Source organism: Paramisgurnus dabryanus, chromosome 5 (assembly GCF_030506205.2).
Source record: "Paramisgurnus dabryanus chromosome 5, PD_genome_1.1, whole genome shotgun sequence".
NCBI classification, from domain to species: Eukaryota; Metazoa; Chordata; class Actinopteri; order Cypriniformes; family Cobitidae; genus Paramisgurnus; species Paramisgurnus dabryanus.
Window position 1 is genome coordinate 49,616,224 of NC_133341.1, and position 27,266 is coordinate 49,643,489.

The following is a 27,266-nucleotide window of genomic DNA, read 5'->3' on the forward strand; positions in this document are numbered from 1 at the left end:
CTATGGTAAATTCCCCGTTCCAAGCTAAATATACTGGTCCGTATGAGATAATACATTGTGGGGCTATGGACAACTACACAATTTTGACGCCAAACCGAAAAAAAGAGATCCCAAGTTTGTCACGTAAATCTTTTAAAACCTTACTATCAGCGTGACCGACCGGTATTAGCGCCAGTAGCGCCTGTGGTGCTGGTGGACAGCTCCCCTCAGTCAGATGTTACGCCGGACATGGCGAGTATGCCTGTGGATGAGTTAGAATCTCCTGATGATTGTGTGTTACTGGGTCGTTTAAAGAATTCTGAAACGTTGAAAAACCTGTCTTCCAATCTTAAACATTTAGATGCGACGCAAAGTCAAGAACTGATTAATTTGCTTTCTGAGTTTCCGGAGCTGTTTTCGGATGTTCCTACCCAAACGACACAGGTAGAGCATGATATTGAGGTGGGGGAGGCTGCTCCTGTTCGCCAGCGTTTTTACAGGGTTCCGCTCAATAAACGCGAAGTATTGGAAAAGGAAGTCCAGTATTTGCTGGATAACGGATTAGCCGAGCCTTCATTTTCCAGTTGGTCCTCGCCGTGTTTGCTGGTTAAAAAAGCTGATGGTACGTTCCGATTTTGTACGGATTATAGGAAACTCAATTCTGTTACGAGACCAGACTCCATTCCTCTGTCGAGAATGGAGGACTGTGTCGATCAGGTCGGTGCTGCAAAATTTGTGACAAAACTAGATTTACTTAAAGGCTATTGGCAGATTCCGTTGACGGAGCGCGCCCGCGAAGTCTCATCATTTATAACACCTAATGGACTATTTTCTTACCGAGTTATGAGTTTCGGTCTTCGAAACGCACCGGCGACGTTTCAAAGAATGATGAATAGAGTCACTTTTGGACTAAAGGGCGTGACTGTTTATTTGGATGATACAATCGTGGTAAGCGATACGTGGTCAGAACATCTACAGCGGTTGCGCCTGCTTTTAGGTCGACTCTCTCAAGCAAATCTTACATTGAATCTTGCTAAGTGCGAATTTGCAGGAACAACCGTCACGTATCTTGGTAAGGTAGTGGGGCAGGGACAGGTCCGTCCGGTGAGAGAGAAAGTGAGAGCAATCGATGAGTATCCTGTTTCGGTCACTAAAAAGGAATTAATGAGTTTTCTAGGTCTAGTAGGTTTCTACCGTTGTTTCTGTAGAAACTTTTCGACAGTTGTTGCCCCCTTAACGGACCTGTTAACTCTTTCACCGCCAGCGTTTTTAAAAAAAGTTGCCAGCCAGCGCCAGCGTTTTTCATGATTTTCACCAAAGTTTAATGCCTTCCAGAAAATGTTCTTCTTTAAATATATAAACATACAATATACCAAATGAAAGAACAGACCCTCTACTTTCAAACAAAAAAAACCGTTTCATCCTACCTTCAGTGGTTCTTTTGTAATCAACTTTTGAATATGGGTAGGTTTCTGCAAAAACACCACATTTTGAGCAAAAAGCAGAGATAATTTCATTTTTGTGACAGACTTTTCATAGAGATCCCATTCAGAGCGATCTTTAAAACAGACATGGACATGCAGCAGCTTGCCATAGGGCAATACTTCCGGGTTTAAAAAGTTGCGGAAGGGCGCCACCTGGTGGATAATAGCTGTATTGCGGAAAGACGGAAAATCTCGTCATTGGCGGGGAAGCGTTTTCTCTTAATTGACGAGATATCTCGTCAATGGCGATGAAAGAGTTAAAAGCAAAAGCCCTGTTTGTTTGGTCTGAATCTTGCCAGAATGCATTTGAGGCAGTGAAATCGTTGCTGACTACAGCACCTGTTCTAATGGCACCTCAGCTGGAGAAGACGTTTAAAATTCAGGTAGACGCCAGTAAGGAGGGAGCAGGGGCAGTGTTAATTCAAGAGGATGATGGAGGTATGGAGCGCCCGGTTTGTTTTTTCCGCGTAAATTCAATGTCATCAGAGGAATTACTCCACAATTGAAAAAGAGGCACTTGCATTAATTCTAGCCCTCCAACATTTCGAAGTGTATATAGGTGGAAATAGCTCAGCGGTAATAGTTTATAGTGACCATAATCCACTTACGTTTTTACATTCTCTGAAAAATCCGAATCAGCGGCTTATGCGCTGGTGTCTTTTCCTTCAGCCCTTTCATTTAGATGTTAGGTATGTGAAGGGCTCAGAAAATATAGTGGACGACGCATTATCTAGGGTACCATTGTGAAACCCTTCTGTAAGCTATTGTGTTGGATGAGGGATTAACAGGTTTGTTTTTCTATTTATTATCCTATTCACATAGGGGGATGGTTATTGTTGATGTGTATGTATAGGCCTATACTAAATTGTTTATTAGAGTGGTGATTTATTGTTGATGGAAACTTATTGGTTTCCTTTTTTTAAGGGGGGGGAGTCTCACGGCTGTGGTTGGTGTGTGTTTGCTGTGTCTGTGTGTTTTGATTCTGTCCCAGGTGTGCTGCGTTGCTGAGGTAATCAAGTGGACAGGTGCGTTCATGGTTAAAAGCTTTCTGCTTGGTGTCCTCGGGGAGCGTTCCATCTTCCAGTCGATCCCTGTCAAGGACCGAGATATGGATTGGTGTTGCGGCATACGATAGTTTGAGAGACTTTATCATGTGATTAGGAAAAATAAAGAGTGTATTGTGACCATCAATTACGCGTCTATCCTCCTTCATTGTTTCTCCCTTATGGGGATGTAACACCTGCCTCCACGCAACCAACCCTCAGCGACTCCCCTGGGGCAGAAGGCTCGCTCTGCACCCAGTCCCATCCTCCCTCCCTCAGTGAACTGTTTGGTTCCCCCGCCCCCCCTCCCTTGTTTATTGTTCTTATTGTCTCACCCTAACCCTTTAGTTGTTCTGTCTTGTCTTCCTTTGTTGGTGTTTGTCATGTTTTCATGGGTGTTGTCTTCTGTCCAGTCTGTCTTGTCCTGTGTCTCTCCTTGAGGGCCGCCAGGGGGCGTCCCTTGAGGGGAGCATACTGTTAGGATCCTGCCGGAGTCCTGTTGGTAATTATATCTAGTCTAGTGTGGCAGGGTTCTGACAGTACTATGTTTTGTGTGGGAGAACGTGGTTTTAGTGTTGTCATATTAGACCACGTTTTCCCGTGTCTTGTGACTTTTCCCCGCTCCCTTGTATTCTCTTGTCATTGTGTGTTGTCATTTTTCCCTGCTCCCTTGCTTCCTCTAGTCTTTGTTTTTTATGTCTTGTTTAGTCTAGTGTACAGTTTTCATGTGTGTGCTTATATATATATTTATGGTTTTGTCTTGTTAGTGCTTTGGTTGTCCTGTGTTTGTTTCACAGGTTCACATGTGCTTCCCTCACAGGTGTTCCTGCTCTGTGTGATTTCCTCATTGTGTCATCCTCACCTGTAGCTTGTTTTCCCCTCATCTGTTCAGTATTTATTCCCTGTGTTTTCAGTGTCTCGTTGCAAGTTCGTCTTTGTATGTCCGTGCCCGCTAGCTTTGTCTAGTTCCTGTCCTGTCTAGCTTGAAAGTTTTCTGATTTATATCTGTGCTCTCTGCTGCCTTTGCCCCTTATATTCCCCGCCCCGTTGTCACGCTATTGTGAATAAAGTTTCCAGTCTTCGTCCTCCATCTCTGCTGGTTTACTCCATATCACTGCAGTCTGGTTTCCCGAATTGTGTGGCACAGTCGAGTATTGCACTCTCAACATCTGTGGCTCTCCGAGCGCTGTCCAACGGCTTGTGCTGACCAGTAGCGTGCGCTGTCCAGCGCTTTGTCAGCTGAAGACTCTATAAGCCTAACTCTCTCTCTCTGTGCCCCGCCAGGAATCTCTCTCCGTGCCCACCAGGATTTCGTCAGTGTTTACATCTATGTGGATGTCCTACAGCCCGGCTGTGTTTCCCACATTGTGACGTTACAAGAGGATCGCGTGGTTCGCCTCACTTGTGTTATCTCTTCACCTCTTCATCACACACACGGACACAGAGAGTTTTCTACTATACATATTGACTGTCATTAGTGTTTTCTCCATCCTCCTGAAACCATTGTGTGTTTGTCTCCTCTACATTTTGTGAAATAAAATCTCTGCGTTGGGATCTCTGAGTTCTGTCATGCCTAACATCCGCGGATCGCGCGCGCGTCTCACCAAACGGACGAGGCGTTTATAGTTGACGCGCTCGCTGTTGCACTATTTTTTGAACCACCAGGGGGCAATGCGAGCAATAAAGTCAAAAACAAACATAAAGAAGAGGATAGAAGAAGTCGTCTGCTGGAACAACCCTGGTGCTTTTAACATCAGAGTTTGATATATAAGTATGAGAACATGAATAAAACAACAATCTTTTAAATATGTCTTTATTAAACATTATCATTTCATTAACGTTTTTTACTAAACAAACAGTACAGATATCTTAAGGTTTGTATTTTATTCCTCGTCTAGTGGTTCATTTAATACAAATATAAGCCAAACATTCTGAATCATGTAAAATAATTTGTGTTTTAAATTGCAAAGTTTCCATACTTTACTTACAAAGTGTCAGATAAATATATACATTGTTTTGCTTGGATTGATCAAAGAGATACGTCACAGGCTTGCCTGCTCGGACAGAATCGCCTAGGGTTCGGTCATTTTCGGATGCGGAGCCGGGCGGAAAGTTAAAAAAAATGCCGTGCACACCGCCACGCGAAATGGGGTCTCGCGTACCCAACGCGCACGACCGCCCACTCCGCGTTGAAGTCATTTTTTGGCGCGCGCACCAACGCGGCCGTGCGGACGCGGCGAATATAAACATAGCTTCCCTCTCTCGTTGCGTGCAGCGCCTCAACAGCGCGCGCCCCCTCCCCTCTCTCTCTCTCATGTTGCAAGCAGCGCGGCTCTCTCAACAGTCAAAAGTATTTTAACTCCGCGTTCCTTTGTGTACTTTCTTTTTCGCGTAAACGTCAACAGTCACGGATGTCACTGATAGAGAATATGGCTGATCGAGTTCATCATGAGTGAATAAACAAAAGGTTAGCATTACCACACATACCCGTTCTGGTGTGAGCCTGTGTCCGAGCTCTATCCCTACCTAGGATGCGGTATGCTCGTGCACGTGTTCTGTAGTAACAGCAACCGTGTATTCTCTCATATTTCTGAATTTGCAACAAATTGTCTGCACTATACACGATATACAATAATACTACCACTCGTATTTAAAGTAAAAAAGCGTTCATAACGCAACAACACTGATGAGAAGAACAACATCAGTACAGCCTCAATGTAAATGTATGATGATTTTGTCAGATGAGGGCGCGTTTTTAGCAGCAGTTAAAGGTGCAATTTGTAAGATATTTGCAGTTAAATCTCCAAAAACCACTAGGCCAGTGTTATATATTTTGTCCAGCTGATTACTATTAATATCTGTAATGTTTTCAACTACTTGTAAATCATGAGAAAATTTCCATTCAAAACATTGACACGGGGCAGTGCAGTCTCCTGTCAATGACGTTAATATCCATGTGACCCTTTGTCACCGCCTTTACTGACGTAAACCACATGACAACAGTGGTCGAGCTCGAAAAAATAAAATGGCGGCCAAGGAAGCGGCTGGAGCACAAATTTAGTGAAAATAAACGTATATTTTCACTTTTTAAGCATTTTAATTGCATTTCTAGCGAGAAATTAGTATTGTAGTTTTCAAATATGTGATTAGTTATCACAAAGGCGCTCTCTGTTTATATTTCAAACACACTGCCTTTGAAGTGCGTCGGAAAGCCTTTCTCTGAGCGGCCTTCAGGCCTCCGAGGCCGAAGTCATTTCCTCAAGAGGCAGCGAGGCAACAAGTCCTCAATGCCTTGAGTTTTCGGACGCAGCGAGCCAGTGTTGTGGACAAATGCGGAACTATGCGATAGCGCCTGTCAGGCTACACGCTTGCTTATGAACTTATGGATATCTCTGTACCGTCTGCCGCTGGTTGTGTCAGCTCCTGTAAGTGTACGGGCCAACCAAACGACCCAAGAAGAGTTTGGAACAAAACGAGGGAGGATCAATTTGTTGTTGCATTATCTGGATGGAGAGAGCTTCACGACAACATTTAACTAGACCGAGATTTTGATCCTTCTTGTGTTTTACGCGATGGGTGAGTTGTTTTGATTCGTAACCCTTCAAAAAACGTAGGCTATTATATTGATCACAACATTAGTGTGTAGATTGTAATCAGCGCGTCTTCCAGCGGACGATATGCACATCAAAAGGTATTGTACAGCAATATAAATGGTCATTTTAAGACACTTCACAATAAGATTTGTACTGTCAATACATTATGTCAAAAATCATTGTAGATTGTAAGTTGAAAACTTAATTCTGTGCTGTGTTTACCATCGAATTTGGACTAATACTGTAATATCAATATGACTTACAATTTCGTTTTGAACATCACATATAAACTTACATAAAGAAATAAACGATGTCATCAAACGCAACATTTATAAGACTTGATTACCTTATCCATCAAGGTGATTTCTCGTTCTCGTCTGATTGATGGCCATCAGCGGTTGAGTTAAAGACTACAAATCCCATAATTCCACGCTGCTTCAGAGCGTCAGTAAACAACATCATTGTTTTTGTTTGATCTGGCGCCATCTAGCGGCCGGATAAATACAAATTGTATCTTTAAAGAAAGAGCTGATTGGATTTACATTAAAGCTATGGTCTACGATTTCAAAGATTGTTCATTATTAATAAACTCGTTTAGATGCTGGTTATGGTTCTACAGTAAAATCCTAACAATATGAAGAGAAAAAAAATCCATTCAGTCTATTGGGTGTACGGCGGCAGATAAATTGACCAATGTAAACTGTCCGGCCGGACATATATATTTACAAAGATTGTGTGTGGTGTTACATAAATCTTTTTATCAGTCTAGTAACAACATGCTCATGCTGCCGGTCGGCATTGGAATGTTAGCCGTTTAGCATCGCGTATCACGGGTCAAAGTACTTATATTTACAAAGATTGTGTGTGGTGTTACATAAATCTTTTTATCAGTCTGGTAACAACATGCTCATGCTGCCGGTCGGCATTGAAGCCGTTTAGCATCGCGTATCACGGGTCAAAGTAATTATATTTACAAAGATTGTGTGTGGTGTTACATAAATCTTTTTATCAGTCTGACAACAACATGCTCATGCTGCCGGTCGGCATTGGAATGTTAGCCGTTTAGCATCGCGTATAACGGGTCAAAGTAATTATATTTACAAAGTCATTTCTTGAAGCTCAGGAGGGGAAACGTATGCCAAACGTTGTTGTGAATGTAAATAACGTCAATTGCAATCATAATTGTAATTGTTCATTCCTTCAAGGCTTTATGTGTTTACTGCTCGGTAAATCTCTGTTCTGATGTTTACTACCAGTGATCAAAGCTTGAATGAGTGACGTTGTTCAGTTCGTCTCCCGGTGGGAGGGATCAGGTAGCACAGAGGGGCGGGATGAGTTTTTTAAAACTTACTAACCGCCTCAGGCTTTCTCAACCGATTTTCAACATCGTAGACTACAGCTTTAACATACATTAACAAGGAGTTACTGGGTCCTGTTTAGTCACTATTTTATAGACAACAGAACAAATTATATGTAAAAATAGCATTCAGTTGTGTTAAAATGCAATATAATGTGAGAGATTAAAGAGTAAAACACGACGCAATGACGCCACATATATGCTAATCGACGTGTGACGTCATCTTTGAGTCTCTCGAAATCCTGTAGGAAACACTGCAATTGTTAAAAAATAAAGAAAATAGGCATATTTGTGGAAAAAATCTAATATTTGAGATACATAAAAACTTTTTATTTGTTTTCTTCCTGTACTTGAAATAGTGGTCAAGAAACCCCCCGCCCAACACAAAAATGTTATTGCCACTGATCAAAATTTTATGATGTTGTTTGATTTGAAGTTCAGTATGCTCAAAATATCTGGTCAGACTCAGCACAAGTCCGGTGCTCAGAAAAGAAAAGAAAAGAAGAAAATAGAGGTTTTCAAAAGAGGGGGTTGACGTTATATAAATAAAAGTTATTTTGTGTCAGTATATAGTGTCAGTACAACGTTTAACTACTATGTAAATATTGAATACAATGTATAATAATGCAATATTCGTGGGTCATGAATCTGATAATGCCAAATGTCTTGTTACCAGTAAAAAGTAGGGGGGCCGAGGGGCCCTCTTAGATTATCTTGTCCTGGGCCCAGGCAAGACTGTCAGCTGGCCTGGTAATGACTATGTAGCAAGTAAAATAGGCCATAACCTATGGACATACATAACCACTGGAAATTGTTTTATTGTGGATTGCATGAGTTCGACAACTGATCACTTTTATGCATATCTTAGCAGAATAAATCCCTTCACATTGCTGGTCACTTGTAATGACATTTCAAGGGTGTAAAGAAGCTAAAAGCACATTTACAACAGGGCTGCATTCAGCCCCGACAAAACGTTGCTGTCTCTTTAGTATCGCATGTTTGCTGCAGTTCTGACACACCCACCAAACAAGAGAAAACATATCTCAAACCTCGTTGCATACCGGTGCACACCGTTTCCAGGAAACATGTTGTTCAACCCAGAAACTGTAGCTAAACGTTGCACACTGTTTTAAACACGTTAAACTTTCAGTAAACATGGGGCATATTCTAAAAGGAGGATAACACTGTAAGCAACAGCGATTGTTTTCATTGTTCTCGGTCACAGCACTCCACATCTGCAAACAACATAGCTAAATGTTATAATTGACCGGAGTTCTTCTTTAATACGAATGTTGATGTGATGTTTTATAAGGAAGTCAAGAAATGTATATATTGTATTCCGTTTTCTTTATTTACATGCATTTCATTATAATTTTTTTATTGTCTAAGTTAATATCAGTTTATCTGGGCAAGGCTGATGAGTGCATGCACATTGATTCTCTAGTTGTGTGCTTTGTTTCTTAAGCCCTTTTCACACAGACATTCCGTAAAATACATGGGAAAGGCATCCTGGATTTTTCCGGCATCGTTAGATTTTTTTGTTCATTCACACTGCCAAGATTTACCCGGGATCTGATTGCCCCGGAAAGACACGTGACCTGTTGAAAGTCCCGCCCTCTCTTCTACGCAGCGTCTGAAGTTTGCAAATGATTTATTATTTCTCTCTTCAGAAACCACTCGCGTGCATTTTTGTTTATGATAAGACTATAAAGCAGCGCGTGAACGCACAGTTCTATGCTGGTGAATGATCTCAGCTTCTGAGTGGATATTTGACAAGCTCCCTGATCTCTGCTTTAATCCAGTTTTCAGACATTTCTCATCATGATTGTTTATATGCATTTAAAACTCGCATTTTGAGGAGCTGAACGCTATATCTTGTTTGGATGAGGCGCAGGTATTTTCGTTTATTATAGCTCAAATAAGTACGTGATGTGATATTCTTTTATGCTGCTGAATGATCTCCGTTTCAACGCAGTAACAAGCTAACTTACCTGATATCTGCTTCAGGTTGCCATGACACGCGCGTCCTCACTACGGCACGTGCGTCATTGTTTATGCGTCTCATTTATCATTTCCTGATAACTGCTTCAATCTAGTTTGCAACATTTCTGGTGGTGAATGTTTATATGCATGTTATCTCTCGTTGTAAGGAGCTGAACCATAACTTGTGTTGTGATGACGCGCGCATCCTCACTACGACACGCACATTGCGGCATTCTTTCGGCTTCTTGTTCACACAGAGGGTTATCCATGTATCTGACTAAGTCCTCTTTCTGGCAACAATCCCAGAAGATTAACGGGATGAGTTTGTGTTCACACAGACGCTTGTCTGGCAATTTTACGGGTATTTTCTGGGACCAAAGGTCTGTGTGAATGGGGTTATAGTGTCTACACGAGAGCAATTGAAGCAATTGGCCAGTTGATCCACTGATGTTTGGCTGTTTACAGATTAAAAAAATACTGGGTCTCATTGTTAAGTGATCCTGTGGTCAAATATTTATATTATTTTGTATCATTAGAGTAAAGTAAACTTTTTTTTTTTTAAATCAAATGATATATTCACCACAGTATTGTGGTTAGAGGTGGGCCGATCCAATACTTTGGATCGGATATCGGGTCGATCCGGACCTTTTTTGCTGGATCGGGTATCGGAAAAACAGGCCCGATCCAAATCCGATACTGTGCGTTACTTGTGGTTGTTACTGTCATGCTACAGAAAAGTTAAACTATTATAAAAGCACCATAAAGGTTATTATACACTATATTCAAAATCTTCTGAATATATTCAACAGCCTTATGCGAAAAACAAATGCATACTGTATATGAAGATATTTAAGGTCACAAAAACTGAATGGTTTGGTGCTCGCCGAGTTAATACACTGGAGTAGCATGAATTAAATATGTCATACACACACACACACAAACACACACAAAAGCCGTATTTTAAACATCTGATTAAAAAGTCTTTCATGTTGTGACAGTTTGCGCAATTAAGTAAAAATGTACTTGAACTATTTATTTGCTCAGTCATATGTCCACTCAAAAACAATAAATATTTAAGAACACTTACATTCTTTTAACTTGTATCTCATTTATAAAAAAATTCACTTGACATGATATTCTCCTGATTTTGTGCAACATGTTTTGTGTGTATATGTGTGAGTATATATATTTATGTGTTTATACATACACAATTCTAAATGGATCAAGAAAAATACTAGTATTGAATCGGGATCGGTATCGGTTGATATTTAGAATACAGGTATCGAAATCGTATCGGTAATAGAAAAAGTGGATCGGCCAAGCCCTAATTGTGGTCAAACCTTAATATCAATCATAATAACAGGTTAAGTGTTTCCTCCATTAATGAGTTTGGAAATTTTAAAGAATGCTTAAACTTATCAATTTCGCAAATCCTAATTGTAAAGAGTATTTTAAAATATTTAAATTTGATTTCAGGTTATGTGGAAAAGCCTGTGCTTGGTGGAGATCTACTGAAGATGACCACAGCATCCCAGGTCCCAAGAGGGGACTGTTTTAGTCATTTTCTACTGGGCAAACTGAATTACTCCAGGTCAGATTATTATTACATTATTTCCTATCATAATGCTGCGTTCACTCCAGCCACGGTAGAGGCACAAAGCAGCAGTGATTTCAATGTTATGTGTTTAAGCACACGTTCGGTTGTGTAGACGTAATAACTATATCGTTACGCTAATCCGTAAACGAACACAAATTTCATAAGCAACACAATGTTTCATCAAAGTAGAACATCTGAATCCATCTCAATACAAACATATCACGTACCTACCTTACCAAAATAAACAGTGCAACGACCCTTTCAGACCCTTTGCCTCCTGCAGCTGTTTGCATCTCGCGGTTATGCAGTAAAGTTACCGATGTTAATTTGGGTTTTGTTCTTGCTGATCCAGGCAGTTTTTGCTGTTGTTGTTATAAAAGATGCCTTTAGTTTTGTGGCTACTGTGTAGGTTGTCAATTCAGCAGAAAAGTTTGCTGTTCTCGCTGTTTACAGGAGGTGAGTGCACGTGATCGCGCCGATGACGTATGGTGTCTGCGTGGACTCGCTGCGCGGTGGGAATTCAAATTACGCTTGCGTATGAGGGACAAAAAAGGAAATGTCCGTTCGGACCGAAATCTATGATTTGTTGAAAATTTTTTGGTACTACGCCTTTCACAGATGACATAAATTTCTACAAATACATTTAAACAACTTAACACAGTGATTGCTATCAGGATGTGAGGAGACTTTTAACCAGCATAACTAAAAATGTTCAAGGATCAAATCTGTTACCCTACCTTTAACCAATCAGGAGCTTTCTCTAGTAGTGACGTAATTACAGGAAGCGAGCGGAGTCGCGGAAGCCCCTCCCGTGATGTGAATTTCCGCATAAATGTCTTGAGTAACTAGAATTTCATGTGCGGCTTACAGGCGCGAATGAAGCGAGTAAACTCCAAATGTTCAAGCGTCCAACTACGTGTGAATAGCGTTTTTTTTGCCATCTCTTAACACGTCTGGTGTGAACGCACGGTAATAGTACAGAAAACAATTATTTTAGGGGAAAAAAATCTCCAATGTTCTATTTTTAAGTTCTATTTGTAAACAAGGTCACAAATCTGTCCCTTTATTGCATGTTCAAGCCTTAAAGCGATAGTTCACCCTGCAATGTAAATTAGCCCATGATTTACTCACCCTCAAGTCATTCTAAGTGTATATAACCTTCTTCTTTCAGACAAATACAATCATGTTAACAAATGCCCTGGCTCTTCCCAGATTTATATTAGAAGTCAATGGGTGCTTCTGTTTTGAAGTTGATAAAAGTGCATCTATCCATGATAAAAGTGCTTTTTTTGGATGTTTTCGTTCACCTAGATCTATGATGCACACTATGAAAGGTAATTTTCAAAATTCCATAATAGGGGCACTTTAATATAACTCAGATTTAATTTGTCTGAAAGAAGGATGTCATACACCTATGATCGCTTGAGGGTGAGTAAATCACAGGCTAAATTTCATTTTTGGGTGATCTAACCCTTTAAAGGATTAGTTCACCTCAAAAGAAAAAAATTCTTAATTATTTACTCACCCCAATGCCATCCAAAATATCGATGTCTATCAGGCACGTGCAGGGGGGGTGGCGGGTGCCCAAGCACCTGCCCCTTTACCCCTGGATGACCAAAGTGCCCTTTTTGTCAAGGCATTTTTTTGTAATTAAATGCCCTTTTAAATGCCAATCTAACTATTAGTAAAATTAATAAAAAATAATTTAGCCGCAAATAAAATTAGTCACATGATGACGTATTGACCTTTTATTGGACAATCTCTTTAGGGAAAGCTCACAGCGCTAGCAGCGCCCACACGTGCACGACACGGTGCGCAGTACAGGGAGGATCCCCCTCGAGCCGGCATTGAACCGAAGCGGTATGCTTGTTATATTATTATTATTTTACAAGAACAACGTGAGGAGAGCATGCACAGCTTTTGTTTATTGCTGTCTGTGTGTATTAACATCTCTAGAACGTTAGATGCAAACAGGGCTCTCAAGTCTCACGCATTTCAGCCTTCACACGCTACACCTTGTATTCCTCATGCTGAAAATAAAACATTCTTCCCATATAAAAACAATGGATGAGGCAAAGGCAGGGACGTTCTCTGCCGGAAGTTCATACAGGTAGCTGTCTCGAGTTTTTAGGTGTGCTCAACTTCACGCAGCAATGCAAGAACCGAAACGCACATGACATCAAAGTACCGCAAGAAATATTCGGGAAATCATACGGAGGAGTTTGATTTCAAATCGCTCTCGCGCTGTTCTAATGTCATCCACTTGTCACGCGGAGTTTGTTGGAAGAGCAAGATCCGATGAATACGGTAAAAAAAAACTCTTAATTTTTGTATCACATTGAATTTACGATTCCTGGACTCGCCTTTGATAAAAGACAATGTGAGCTGATGTTGGGTAATATAGCCATACTCGTGCTAAATTATTAACTCAGTAAAAAACTCTGCAGCTTTGCAACCAGTTTTAGTTTACCTGAAAATAAAGAAAGTACTAGAGGCTTCATGAAATGAATGAAAGGAGAGATGAATGTCATTATTTTATTGCCCTGTCATCAAGGCATCAAAGTGTGCAAAAACACAACACAAACACGATTCAAAACTAAAATATGTAGGCTACTCTCTTTGTATACAAATTTCGAACAGGATTAGAATAGAATAGAATTATATTTTAAATATGACAACAAAAACACAAGCCTGTAAACGTAATAATATCTTAATGTCACAATGCAATATATAATATCATATAATTTCAAAACTGCATATACTGTGTTGACACACACAAACACTAAATGAAATGCACTGTAAGTCGTTTTGGATAAAAGCTGCTGCCAAATGCATAAATATATAGATATAAAACTCAGTCTATATAGATGTTTCTGTCTCACTCTATTTGCAAGGAAAATAAAGAAAAACGTTAGACTTATCATCTTTCTATTCTGTATTACTTTATTATTTGTTTCAGTTGTGTGCTTGCGTGTCGGCGAGCAAAGTGCCCTTTTTATTCTTTGAGCACCTGCCCCTCCAATGGTCTCTGCACGGCCCTGATGTCTATCTTCCCTCAGTGAAAGAGAAATATATATATATATTTTTTTTTAAGGAAAACATTTCTGGACTTTTCTTTACAAAATAGGGTTCAGTGGAACCCAACTCTTGTCAGTTCAAATCAATGCAGTTTCAAAGGTCTTTGAAGTGCTTCAACGGGCTCAATACAATTCCAGCTGAGGACTAGGGGGATTCTAACAAAACAATCTAACAAAAGGATTATTTTCTACAAAAAAGTATGTACGTTTTATTCAATAGTTCAGATTGAGCTCAGGCCGGAAGAAGCTGGGAACTAGGTCTGCAGCGTTAGTACGTCATCACGCTCGGCCGGTTTGTGTGTAAAGAGTGGGGCGGTGCTTCCGCTCGCGCATGCGCCGTTGAGCGTTATGACAGTTCCCGGCTTGAGCTCAATCCGAACTATTGTATATAAAGTATATACCTTTTTTTAACCAATTGTTTTGCTAGACCCCCACCCCCATCCTCAGCTGGTATCGTGCAGAGCCTGTGAAAGCACTTCAAAGACCTTTGAAACTGCGTTGATTTGAACTAAGAAGAGTTTGGGTTCCATATAACTCCAATCTGTGAAGAAAAGTTCAGAAATCATTTTTCTCTTCCACTGAGGGAAGAAAGACATGGATTAAAGTGACACCATGTAACTTTTGGCCACTAGGGGCCGCTAGACATGTATTTTCACGTCTAGCGCCCCTAGAGGCCACATGCGCAACAACACTGTCGCAAAGGAAAAGACGACATCCTCAGAATAAAGAAATTTTACAAAAGTGAACAGAAAACAATGTCTGATCAGGTAAGTCAAAGACCAAGCAGTGCTGAAGACGTTTATTGTTTACTTCAGGTGTGTTTGTTTAGGGTTGGAGATAAACTGTGCATGACAGTCGATTGGCAGGAGCAAAATGTAAACGTTTTGTACCAAAAACTTTTTTTAAAGTTGTTATTGTGCTTGTTATCGATTTATTTTCTCTTTAGATCGGACTTACGTCGTCTAATTTGTGTTTTTTTACTGTAGTAAACTATGATTTACAATTTAAAATCAAGTAAGCCTGTAATAATACATACACATTCATATCTAAAATTGTAATGTACTGTAAGTCGTTATGGATAAAAGCGTCTGCCAAATGCATAAATATACATACAATATATAAAATCGTATAAACCACTAATAATACACATATATGAATGTCTAAAAGGACAAACGAACTGAAGCATACAAATAACGGCAGAATGTTGTAACTTACATCAGTTTTGTTACACGGTTTACATGCATTATATATCCACTTTTATGCCGATGTCTATGGTTTTATTTTTAGTCATCATTTTCGTCGCCGCTTGAAGAATCTTCCGAGTCCCCACTGGAAACAGTGAGAGGAAGAGGAGGACGCTGTAGAGACATGCCTACAGATATTGAGAGACTCTGCTGTGGTCAGCATCCAGACAGCTGCATTAGTAAACTGCCACACATGGACTTCTACATCCTGGATGAGGGAGTTCTGCGTCTAGCTCGTGCTGCGTGGAATGACATCTTTGCAGTCGATGATGTCCAGGAACCAGGTGAAGAGCAGCGCTCTTACAGACATGCAGCTTATAGGAATTTCGTGCTCTGGCAACATGGGCGTTTGGGGGAGGGCAACAGAACGGTCATAGCAAGCTGTGTTGTGTGGCGCATTAGGGACAAGTATCCAGATGCTAACGGACAATACACAGGCTTTAGAGTGCGCCGGCTTCCATGACTTATTATCAATAAAAAGAGTACATGTGTTATATTTATTTTGTACTTCAAGAAGATTCTACAATTGTTTACGTCTTTGGAAGAAGATTTTACTGTTATTTCTCTAACTACCCATTGACTTGCAGTACCAAAGAAAACATAATAATAATAAAAGAATACTATGCACAGTGTAAAAGTTATAATATTCAATATTTTATTTTATTCAAATAAAGAAAGAATGTTTGTTTTGTAACAGTTTTTGTTCAGTTTTAGTCTTCCATTACTAGAGCCATTGCTCCACGAGAAATGTGTCTTGCCACAAGTTCAGCAGTGGGGGGTGGTGTCTCTGCTGTGCCAACCAGCCCAAGGCGCTCAGGGTCATCTTGAGAAAGAGTTCTTCTTCGAGGAATGCCTGACCCACTTTCTAATCTTTTCCTGAAAATTGCCTTCTGAAGGTCGGGAATGTAGGCATACGTCTTGGCCTCTTTTGTAACATGCACACTCCAGTTTTTCAACTTCTTGTTGTAGTACCTTCTGTAACTGTAAACACAGAATACCACATAGTATTCCCCTTCCAATAATAAATTAAAAAGTGTATACAGTAAAAATACATACATTTTTTCTCCTTTTCTGTTGCGTCTATGCTCGCGGCCATTGTGGTAGTTGTAATCAATTGCTGCAAGAAAAACCCTGGTTCTGTACACTTTGTACTTGTAGGCAAAGCGCTTCCCTGCATACATCAGAATATGGTTCTGAAAACTCTCTAAATCTGAGGTAGTCCTGTAAAAATTAGATTGAAATTGTAAGTCTAAGTGTGGTCTATGGCATTTACAGTATCCAAAGTAACAAAATGATAAGGAAAAAAAATTTGATAAACTGCATAAACATACCTGAATGTAATGTACTTTTTGACATCTTTCAGCCAGCGTTTGTTCAAAACAATGGCAGTTAGGGTCTGGTGAGCAGCAGAACCTACAAGCCAAGAAAGTTATGATATCAACATGCAGTTGAACTAAATTAAATTATATAGATGTGTAAAACAAAATGCTCCATGTTACCTTGCTGTATCCATGGCTTTTCTCGACTGCTGTCATCCAATGGCTCATGCTCACAGAACCCTGTGGCCCATGTGTGTTCATTGCGTACATGATGTAGTACACCATGCCACAGCAGCTGTAAAAAAAAGCATTGATAGATTAAAGGGATAGTTCTTTGTTCTGATGAACACAAAGGAAGATATTTTGAGAAACGTTTGTAACAAAACCGTTTGTGGACCCCATTCATTTCCATAGTAGGAAAAAAATACCATGGAAATGAATGGGGTCCACAAACGGTTTGGTTACAAACATTTCTCAAAATATCTTTCTTTGTGTTCATCAGAACAAATAAATTTATACAGGTTTGTAATAAAACAAAAGTGAGAAATTGATGACAGAATTTTCATTTTTGGGAAAACTATGCTTTTAAAATTGACTGACACCTTGAGTACCTGTTGTTAGTCACATACCTTAAACTGCTCTACAGTTGTTGCATGCTGACAGCAATACCAGAAATGGTTCACAATATCCTTGACCCAATGCATCAGCACAGAATTTTCCTTGCCTTTTGCTGCCTGATTACAAAAGAAATAATGAGAATGATCTTGGTACCAAATGTATATTCCTATCTGAGATTAAATCATTCAACATATAACAGTAATTGTGGCAATTTTACTTACTTCGCGGAGCTTCCTCCCAAGATTTTTTGAAGCATGCCAAACATCCAGCGAATGAGTTAAAGACCAATCCTTGTATTTTCCACGTACTGGGTCTGTAGATATTATGTTTCATAAGATAAAATATTTTTGGATTAGAAGTGAGATTGAGTGTGGATTATACTTACCGAGCAAGGCAGATATTTGTCTGTGAGCATCCGTCACTACTTCTTTGATAGGGATTTCGTTGAGAAGGCAGTCCATTGTACTTTCAAAACAGACTTTCTCCAAGATGACGGAATTCCTCCCACACTTCCTTTTGTCCTCGCTCACAATGTGCACAATATCACGAGTCTCAAGCTCAATCATAGTGTACGTACAATATTGTGCACAGTGACCTACACATAAAATTGGGTTATTAACAGGGTTTTTACCACTCATGGAGATTTTTTTTTATAGCACAACATACCTGGGGAGTCCATTCTGCCATCACCTGATAAAAAGAAGAGAACCAAGATTACAACTGAAATGCAGCAATGTTCCCCAAAGCTTCCCAACAATGACACATTTAGTGACATACAAACATTGAAAATGATACTTACCAAGTACAACTACTTCAGTCTTTTGTCGAAGCCTGTTCAACACCCTCTCTCTACTCTCTTCCCAAAACTCCTCAACAGGCTTTAGGCAGTATTCAGACTGTATGGCAAAAAATGTACTCTCAGACACCATTCCCATACACATAAAATTGAAGAGGAGATGGATTTTTCTGTGGTTGTTGCCAGAGAGAAGAATGTTGGTTGAAAGCATGAAATCGCCTCCTTGCATGCCAAATTTTAGGACTGGCTGGGAATTCCAGTGCCAAACTGTGTGGCCGTGAGTGCAAACCTAAGAAAAGATTAATAGAGCAATTAGCATTTGCATGCAAATTATCACGCATTCCTAAGTGACACATTTTAGCAGGCTCTCCAGACAGTTCTTCTCAAAGCAATAGTGGTGCTGCACTTACACTTACCCATTCAAGAATGACACCTGTCCCTCTGGATTTCAATTGCACATGAAAAGGAGGCCTTCCATTACATTGTGTCCCCAAAATTGGGTCTCTGAACTGACAGAACTGTACAGGTAACTGCATGTACCTTCAAAAGGTAAAACAGGAAATGTAAAGCTGTTGTAAGATAGTAGAAAACCTAAAGGTCATATAGATACACTTACCTTGCAAGAGAGAGCAAGTTGTCATTGTAGCAGATGTTCGCTTTCTTTCCTATGAGGTCCTCTACAGTCTCAACTTTGTGTTCGAAAGGAAAGCGTTGGTCTTCCTCAGGAACTATGGGCACATCCTCTACATCCAGCACAGCCTCATCTATGTGTATTTCAGGTAGCTTCTCAATCTCTGCCCCCCTTCTTGTAGACCTGTTTAAAAAACATTGAGTCAGTGTCATTAAACAGCTTCATATATTTTGTGACAAATGCGAAATCACTATGATGATTAGTTATTTATGAACAGTACATACCGTAGATAGATGAAAGGAACATAATCCTCATCAGAGTCTTCATCTTCCAAGCAAACAGCTTCCTCCATCTCAATCCTACACAGAAAAATAAATTTTGGAATTGAAATGCACACTTTATACATACGTAAAGGAAAAGTGTAATTTACAGACAATGTAAAGCACTTACATACTATTCTGCAAATCATTAGCAGCCTCTAGGTCATCATCAGGTTCCTCTGAAATAGCCAACGAGTGCATACTGCCAATAATAATAATAATAATAAAATTAATAATAATAATAATAATAATAGAAACACGAGTAAATTCTTGTCCCAAAATGATTGGTCATTGGACTCACCTTGATTCAAGCACATCAACTTTTTGACTTTCTGTGATCAACTCCTCTACACCGGAAAGGACCATTTCTCTCCCCCTACAAAAAATAAAAGAATGTTGGAATCACTGAAGCTCTGGTTTGTCTGTATAGTTCTGTTAGTTTTACATCTACAACATAGGGACACTGGCAATCTGCTTATGTAGGTGAAAAGCATAATTTTATGAATATCATCATCGAGACGTGTAGTGTCTTATAAATATATATTTTAGTAGGAATATTTTGAATTGTACCACAAACTGTATACAGTTGAATCATAGTGCAAACCTGTCATGATCCGAAGAGTCTGTAACACTCGATACTGGTGGTCCAGGAGGTTTTGATGTGCACTCTCCTTTATATGGTGTGGAAGTTGCTGGACCTCTGCTTTCGTAGCTAAACAAAAAAACAAGTCATTGTATGAAATAGGGCTGTGCAAAAAAGTGCCTGCGATTCTCATGCGCGTTTCATCAGTAAAGCCGGATCGGTGATTAGTAGTAAATCGCCATCAGCTGCTTTCAGATGGAGCTGCATTTATTACACAGACCCGTAGTTCACAAAGGCCAAATCGCATTGATTATCGGAATCAATTTGCCTCTATTTTGAAGACGGTTTTGCCTAGCTTCTCTGTGAACTACGGGTGTGTGTAATAAATGCAGCTCCATCTGAAAGCAGCTGATGGCGATTTACTACTATTTACCGAACAGGCTTTACTGATGAAACACGCATGAGAATCGCAAGCGATTTTTTTTTTGCACAGCCCTAGCAAAGCAATGCCAAGTGCACAGGCAAAAAAGGAAACATTTGTAATTTGCATGTAAGCAATTGTAAAGCTCAAATCTGAACGATAATGCTACCGATAGCAATAGCTAACCATCACGTATAATGTTAGCGTTTACAAACTAAATACCAGATAGATAATTCGCTACTGTACTAGCATTACTTGATTCATGAAGATAAAAGAAGGATCACATAAATCACGTAACACAGACAGGCAGACAACAAATTAGAAGAAGTAGAGAGAGTATGCAAGCAATAACAACATTACTTACTAGTCCAAAAGCATGACGGCCAAGTCCGCATCGGTCACGAAGCCCTCCTCCTCCTTCAGTTCACGCCAGCGAGCAAACGCTGGCCCAATAATGATCCTCGTCCTTCCTTTACTTCGATCACTCTCCCGTTTTCTCTTTCTGGTCTCCTCAGACAAAACCTTGCGTTTCTTTCTCGTGGTTGTTGCTTCGGCCATGACAAAAACATCCGTAAATAAGCAGCTGCGCTCTCACGTCCGAATTTAAGGAAGTGGAGGAAGTGACGTATGCCGTAAAGCAGACGAATTTTGTAGTTTTTTTTTGTGCTCTGGTTACTACCACAAACCTTAAGTTTTAAAGTACGAGTAAAAGCGATACAGACACCGTCATGGTATGGTAGACATGTCATTCAACCTATTTAAAGTCGATGTACTATCACAAGGGTCTTGAAATTTTATTATGAAGGTTGAAAAGTTACATGGTGTCACTTTAACTGACTAGCTTACTAAGAACTGGTTTGCTTTGCTCTGGCTCCAAACCAGCACCAGCTCTCCCTTGGTGGTAAAGGGCTATCAATGCTTCCTCCATAATGAGTTTGGAAATTAAAAGAATGCATAATGGGACACTCCACTTTTTTAGAAAATATGCTAATTTTCCAGCTCCCCTAGAGTTAAACACTCTGGGTCTGGCTGTACCACTTTTAGCATAGTTTAGCATAATCCATTGAATCTGATTACACCATTAGCATCACGCTAAAAAATAAGAGTTTCAATATTTTTCCTATTCAAAGCTTGACTCTTCTGTAAATAACATTGTGTAGGTTTCTAAGACCAATGGAAAATTAATAGTTGCTTTTTTTAAGGCCGATATGGTTAGAACTATTCTCTCATTCTGGTGTAATAATCAAGGACTTTGCTGCCGTAAATGGCTGCAGCAGGGGCAATTATATTACGCAGGGCCCGAAAGTAGTCCCCTTAGTAACTTTCAATCACAGGGCACTAATTTCGGGCACTGCATAATATTGCGCCTGCTGCAGCCATGTTACAGCAGCAAAGTCCTTGATTCATACACCAGAATGAGAGTGTAGTGCTAACCATATCTGCCTAGAATATCACAAATTAATTTTCCGTTGGTCTTATTACACGATGTAACTACAGAAGTCAAGTTTTACATAGGAAAAATATTGAAACTCTTTGGTTATTTTTAAACATCCAATGCTAATTGACTAATCAGATTCAATGGATTATGCTAAGCTATGCTAAAAGTGATAAAGCCAGACCCGGAGAACGGCTGAATGGATTCCAAAATGGTAAAAATCAAGTGTTTAACTCTAAGGGAGCTGGAAAATGAGCATATTTTTAAAAAAAGTGGAGTGTCCCTTTAAACTAATCCATTACACTTTAAGGGGCGGTTTCCCGGACCACGATTAGCTTAATCCAGGACTAGGCCTTAGTTTAATTAGGAAATATAACTAGTTTTAACAAACATGCCTTACTAAAAACATTACCTGTGTGCATTTTCAGGTAAAACAAAGGGCACTGATGTATTTTAAGATATGTCAGTGCAAATTGTTTTCAGTTTGGAGAGCTCTTAAAAGGGATTAAGTCTAGGACTAGTCTAATCCCTGTATGGGAAACCGCCCCTAAAGGTGCACTATGCAAAAGTTATTCATAGTTAGTCCTAACCCTAAATTTTAATAGTTTTTTTTTTTATATTTCCTCCTTTTGTGATTTCAGATTATAGAAAAACCTGTGCTTGTGGATCTACATCGGATGACCATGGCAACCCAGGTGTGGAAATAGTAGTTTTTAATCTGAAATCTGTGTAATCTAAGATGGACAATTCTTCTGACACCATATGAATGCATACTGTCATCTGGCAGAAGCTAGATAATTTAGATTATAAAGTTATATTTTTTTTACACCTGCATCTCTTTGCTTCAGAAGGCCTTTATTAAAGGATTAGTTCACCTCGAAATGAAAATTTCCTGATCATTTACTCACCAATGCCATCCAAGATGTCCATGTCTTTTCTTTCTTTAGTGGAAAAGAAATTAAGTTTGAAGAAAACATTTCAGGATTTTTCTCAACACAATGGACTACACGTCACAATCCCAGTTGAGGAATAGGATCTTCTTTAGCAAAACGATTGGTCATTTTCTAAAAAACCCACAAAAACATTTATTAGAGTTGGGTCCGAGTCCACCTTTGTCGAGTACGAGTCAAGACCAAGTCCTTAAACTTCAAGTCCGAGTCCAAAAGGGTCTGAGTTGGACTCAAGTCCAGTACTTAAAGGCCGAGTCCAAGTCGAGTTCGCCCGAGTCCAGAAAGTAATTAAATTGAAAAAAGATAAAAAAATTTGTATTGTAAATGGTTACTTTTTATTAATACTTTAACCCTTCAACCTATTTAACCAATGGCAATATAAAAATGTAATAAAAATACCTCTATTGCATCTTGTCATTGCCATTGAACATTTTTATTCTATGTCAACTTGTTTCCTATCAAAACTGATTTCAAAGAAAAGAAAGGGATATAAAGGTATCTTCTTTTACCAGATGTCTTGCAAATAAATTCTCTATGATTTTCGTAAGCAAAACAAATTATTGCTGACTTTGCTAGCCACGCATTGATGTGTGTGATGTGTTTGTCTGCAAGTATGATGCGACTGGCTGCTGCCTGCCAGTGTGTTGCAGTAAAATAACAGGAGGGGAGACGGTCCCGTACATACTGCCAATTAAATTGGGTTGTCACTTCACATTTTAATGCTTAATCCTGTTCTGTACACACACACTTCAGTAATTTACGGTATTTACGTACAAAAAAGCCGAGGACCTGGCAACACTGCAAGACCGCGCGCTGTGAAGCAGCCTCACAAAAGAGGGGTACAATACACAACGTCCGGACGGAGGTTCATTGCAAAACACAATGCTGTTAGATTATTTTTGTCAAAGCTGTGAGTGATAAGCACGCGAGACGGCAGAACGTTGCTATGGTTATTTCTGTGTCAATCATCACATTTTCGGGAGTGAGTCTTGTTCCATACAGACATGAAACGAACATTTAGGGGATTCACTCCCGCATTTAAATGCGGTTGTCACTCTCGAAAGTTTGCAGTGTGTACGAGACGAGACATTAATTAATTTCTCATCTCAAGTTCATGCTGTTTTTAATGTTGCACATGACGTGGACTCGACTGTACTCGGGATATTTTCCGAGTCCAAAATGCCCAAGTCCGTGTCAAGTCCGAGTACAAATTCACCCAGTGCGTGACAAGTCCGAGTTCATGCAAAATTGGACTCGAGTCCGGACTCGAGTCCAAGTTCGAGTACCCCAACTCTAACATTTATATACTTTTTTTACCACAATTGTTAAGCTTGTGCTGGTCTGCGACGCGCCAGGCATTACGTCATCTCGTTGGAATTGTCCCCCGTCATGTCATTTATCTAATATATTTATCTGTGTACTCCATTTAAAAAGGCAGGGTAGGGCAACAAATTCCATCTAATTTTTCCTCCAATTTCAACATCTTTGTTTTTTAATTTATTATTATTTAAAATGTTTCCAACGAGATGATATAATGTGCTGGTCTTCAATGTGCCAGGCAAGATGAACATTTGTGGTTAAAAAGTATATAAATGATTATTATTATTATTATTATTATTTTAGAAAATGGTAGATCGTTTCAGATACTGTAAGACCTTATTTCTCAGGTGCGACTGTGCACAGCCCATGAAACTGCATTGATTTGGACTTCAACATTTTGGTTGCAATTGAAGTCCATTGAGCGGAGAAAAGTCCTGAAATGTTTCCTCAATGAAATGTTTTTATTTTGCCAGTAAAACATTTTATTTGACACAATTATTTTATTAATTATCATAATGTAGCTATTTTTTATGCTTTGCTTGTATTTCTACTGTCCAATTAACATTAAATACTGTTTAGAATTGACCAAAATGACTGTTCTGTTTTAAAGGAGGTACCCTATACATTCTTATAGTTTTTATTTTAATGCAAGAAATAACATTTCTTAGTTACTATACATGAGATTGGCTATATTTTAACACAAAATTAATGTTGGTAGACATGGCTGTTTTATATAACGACAACTAAATACCTTAATTTACAGATTATGTATGTAGCTACTTTTGAGGAATTTTAACATACTATGATTATTTTTCTATTGTCCAATCATTTTGTTCAAATATATTTATGTAATATTTTAGTCTTTGATTTTATGTACTTATTGGGTTTCATACATTGTTCTTAGCTGTTTTGTAAAGATAAGCTATATCTAAGAGTAAACTGTTTTTTTACAATGTATTTTCACATACTTATTACATTTTTATACATGTCTTTTAATAAAATGGCTAATAAAAACCATACCTTTACAGAGATTAACCTGAAAAGTAGTTGTTTTTCATGCATTTTCACATACTGATTACTTTTTTATGAAATTTTCTTGGTTATTTTACTAAGATAAACTGTGATTTAAAAGAATATTACTTTATAAATACAGAGCAACTTAATAAAGTAACTATTAAAAGTAGTACATTTACAGAGATTAACCTGAAAAGTAGTTGTTTTTCATGTATTTTCACATACTTATTATGTTTTTTTATACAGGTCTTTTTAGTTATTTTAAAAGAATATTACTGTATAAACACAGAGCAATTTAATAAAATAACTAATAAAAGTCGTATATTTACAGGGATTGACCTGAAAAGTAGTTGTTTTTCATGTATTTTCACATACTTACTACGTTTTTATACAGGTCTTTTTAGTTATTTTATAAAGATAAACTGTATTTTAAAAGAATTTTACTGTATAACTACAGAGTAACTTAATAACGTAACTAATAAAAGCCGTATTTTTACAGAGATTAACCTGAAAAGTAGTTGTATTTTGATGTATTTTCACATACTTACTACGTTTTATACAGGTCTTTTTTAGTTATTTTACAAAGATAAACTGTATTTTAAAAGAATATTACTGTACAAATACAGAGATACTTAATAAACTAACTAATAAAAGCTGTATTTTTACAGGGATTAACCTGAAAAGTAGTTTTTTTCATGTATTTTCACATAATTTTTCTACAGTTTTATAACAGTTATTAACAGTAATATTCTGTAATTTAATGTATTATGACTGTAAAAGATTATCTGTATTTTTACGGTTTTTGTATGAAATTTTGAAAAAAACAATTCCGTAATTTGACAGAATTTTTCTGGCAACTTTGCTGCCAGAGATTTACAGTTTTTTTACGGAGTTTTTTTACAGTGTATACTTGATTTTAATAACAAAAGTCCAGCTGATTTAGTGTGGTTAACTTTTTTTTAAGGTAAGTACAATAAAAATAGCAACTTATTCCCTATTTACCAGGAAACTAACATTTGCAGACATATTTGAAGTGGTGCTATGCAATTTTGACTCTGAAATTCTTTTATTTCAAATGACACAATAATGACCACAAAGCAGCACGCTATTTGTTTATTTTTAATAGGTGTTATCATTGGTAGAATAAAACTTTGCAACATGTGTAAACACAAGTATTTTAGCCAAATATAATTTATGCAATGGCAAACCAGAATGAAACAACAGCAGATATCAGCTCCCGCTAAAGCAAAAGCCCAACTAACAATTTTTGGTTCCCATAACGTTATTTTTTAGGTTTGTTTTTGGTTAGCCAGGAGTTTTCTTTACGGAAATAGAACGTTATTTTTAGGTTAATTTAACGTTATTTTAACGTTATGATAACGTTAGGAGAACATTAGTTTTAGGTTAGAATAATATTAGGAAACCGTTAGAAAAACGTTAAACTAACCTAAAACTAACGTTCTTCTAACCTTAATATAACGTTAGGATAACGTTAGGAAAACGTTAGAAAAACTTTAAACTAACCTAAAACTAACGTTCTCCTAACATTATTATAACGTTAGAATAACGTTAGGAGAATGTTAAACTAACCTAAAAATAAAGTTCTATTTCCGTAAAGAAAACTTTCCTGGCTAACCAAAAACAAACCTTAAAAAATAACGTTATGGGAACCTTATTCTAACGTTAGGAGAACGTTTTGGGAACCAAACATTTTTGATGGGAGTATGCACAATTGACATGGAACAAAAACAGGCTAATGATCTACAGGACAGTGCACGCACTGAAAGAGCGTGCAGAGCTCAAGACTCTAGCTGCAGTGAAGTATGGCACGTCTATTGGTACAATCCATGTTGTGTTTCTATCATATCTATTCAAAATAAGTTAAACACATTTCCATATAAAAAGGAATAAACCAATATATTAATAACAACATTTATAACAATTAAATTATTTTATTACTGAAAAAATGTCTATTGAAACATTAGATGAATGTTTTATAACACAGGTTATTTTAAATAAAAATACCTCAACCCACCACGCATTGAATTTAGATAGCATTGTATTTTATCAAATATATAAATAACTAGTGACTTCAACACAATAAAGAAGACTTATAACAGATATTTATTGAAAATGAATAAACATTTAATTTACTTTGGATCAAAAAATCTTACCACAGCAGTTAGCCGCCTCTCCATTATTACAATAATCAAAAACATCCTCTCTTCATATAGACAGGAATCACTTAAATATATATTAGTTCTCATATATAAGTTACTAAATGAAGAAAGAAAATGAACCGCTAGAATAAATGTTAGACTGAGGTAAAACCTATTGACAAATACATAAACATTTCATTCACTTCAGGTTAACAGATCAGTTTAACGTTAGCCGAATAGCTCTCAGTTTTTACAACAATCAAAAGCTTCTAACATCACATTCTCCTTCATGGAAATCATTAAAATATGTTTTCGTTTTTTACATATTAAAGTTACTAATGAA

The 27,266-nt window shown here is 38.2% G+C and overlaps 2 protein-coding genes across 4 annotated transcripts in view; one reads left to right on the forward strand and one right to left on the reverse strand.

Annotated features, from left to right (window-relative positions):
• Positions 1 to 26,077, forward strand: part of naa38 (N-alpha-acetyltransferase 38, NatC auxiliary subunit) — a 156,598-nt gene extending 130,521 nt beyond the window's left edge. The window contains exons 3-4 of one of the 3 annotated variants that reach the window (XM_065284621.2): positions 10,916 to 11,030; positions 15,401 to 15,853. In XM_065284621.2, coding sequence (XP_065140693.1) covers positions 10,916 to 11,030; positions 15,401 to 15,455 — 170 coding nt within the window. In that variant the 3' untranslated portion in view covers positions 15,456 to 15,853. Of the gene's footprint in view, positions 1 to 10,915; positions 11,031 to 12,804; positions 13,044 to 15,400; positions 15,854 to 22,121 lie in introns of those variants that run through there. The other 2 variants (XM_073814781.1, XM_065284622.2) reach the window with 2 other exon arrangements.
• On the reverse strand, positions 15,990 to 21,161 carry LOC135774481 (uncharacterized). Its single transcript, XM_065284617.2, has 16 exons — positions 20,410 to 21,161; positions 19,646 to 19,753; positions 19,343 to 19,417; positions 19,172 to 19,243; positions 19,006 to 19,080; positions 18,707 to 18,904; positions 18,507 to 18,630; positions 18,094 to 18,379; positions 17,961 to 17,984; positions 17,680 to 17,889; positions 17,516 to 17,607; positions 17,306 to 17,410; positions 16,857 to 16,971; positions 16,689 to 16,770; positions 16,414 to 16,578; positions 15,990 to 16,338 (listed from the first exon to the last, which is right to left on the reverse strand). The coding sequence occupies exons 1-16, from the start codon at positions 20,601 to 20,603 to the stop codon at positions 16,068 to 16,070; spliced, it is 2,196 nt and encodes a 731-aa protein (XP_065140689.1). The 5' UTR covers positions 20,604 to 21,161; the 3' UTR covers positions 15,990 to 16,067.
• Positions 26,078 to 27,266: the final 1,189 nt, after the last annotated feature.

Bases quoted from the DNA above. Each gene is read 5' to 3' on its own strand.
- LOC135774481 (XM_065284617.2), bottom strand. From the start codon at position 20,603: ATGGCCGAAGCAACAACCACGAGAAAGAAACGCAAGGTTTTGTCTGAG. The intron at 17,411-17,515 runs GTAAGTAAAATT...TTTTGTAATCAG, and splicing joins TTGGGAGGAAGCTCCGCGAA to GCAGCAAAAGGCAAGGAAAA. The intron at 16,579-16,688 runs GTATGTTTATGC...TAATTTTTACAG, and splicing joins AAAAAGTACATTACATTCAG to GACTACCTCAGATTTAGAGA.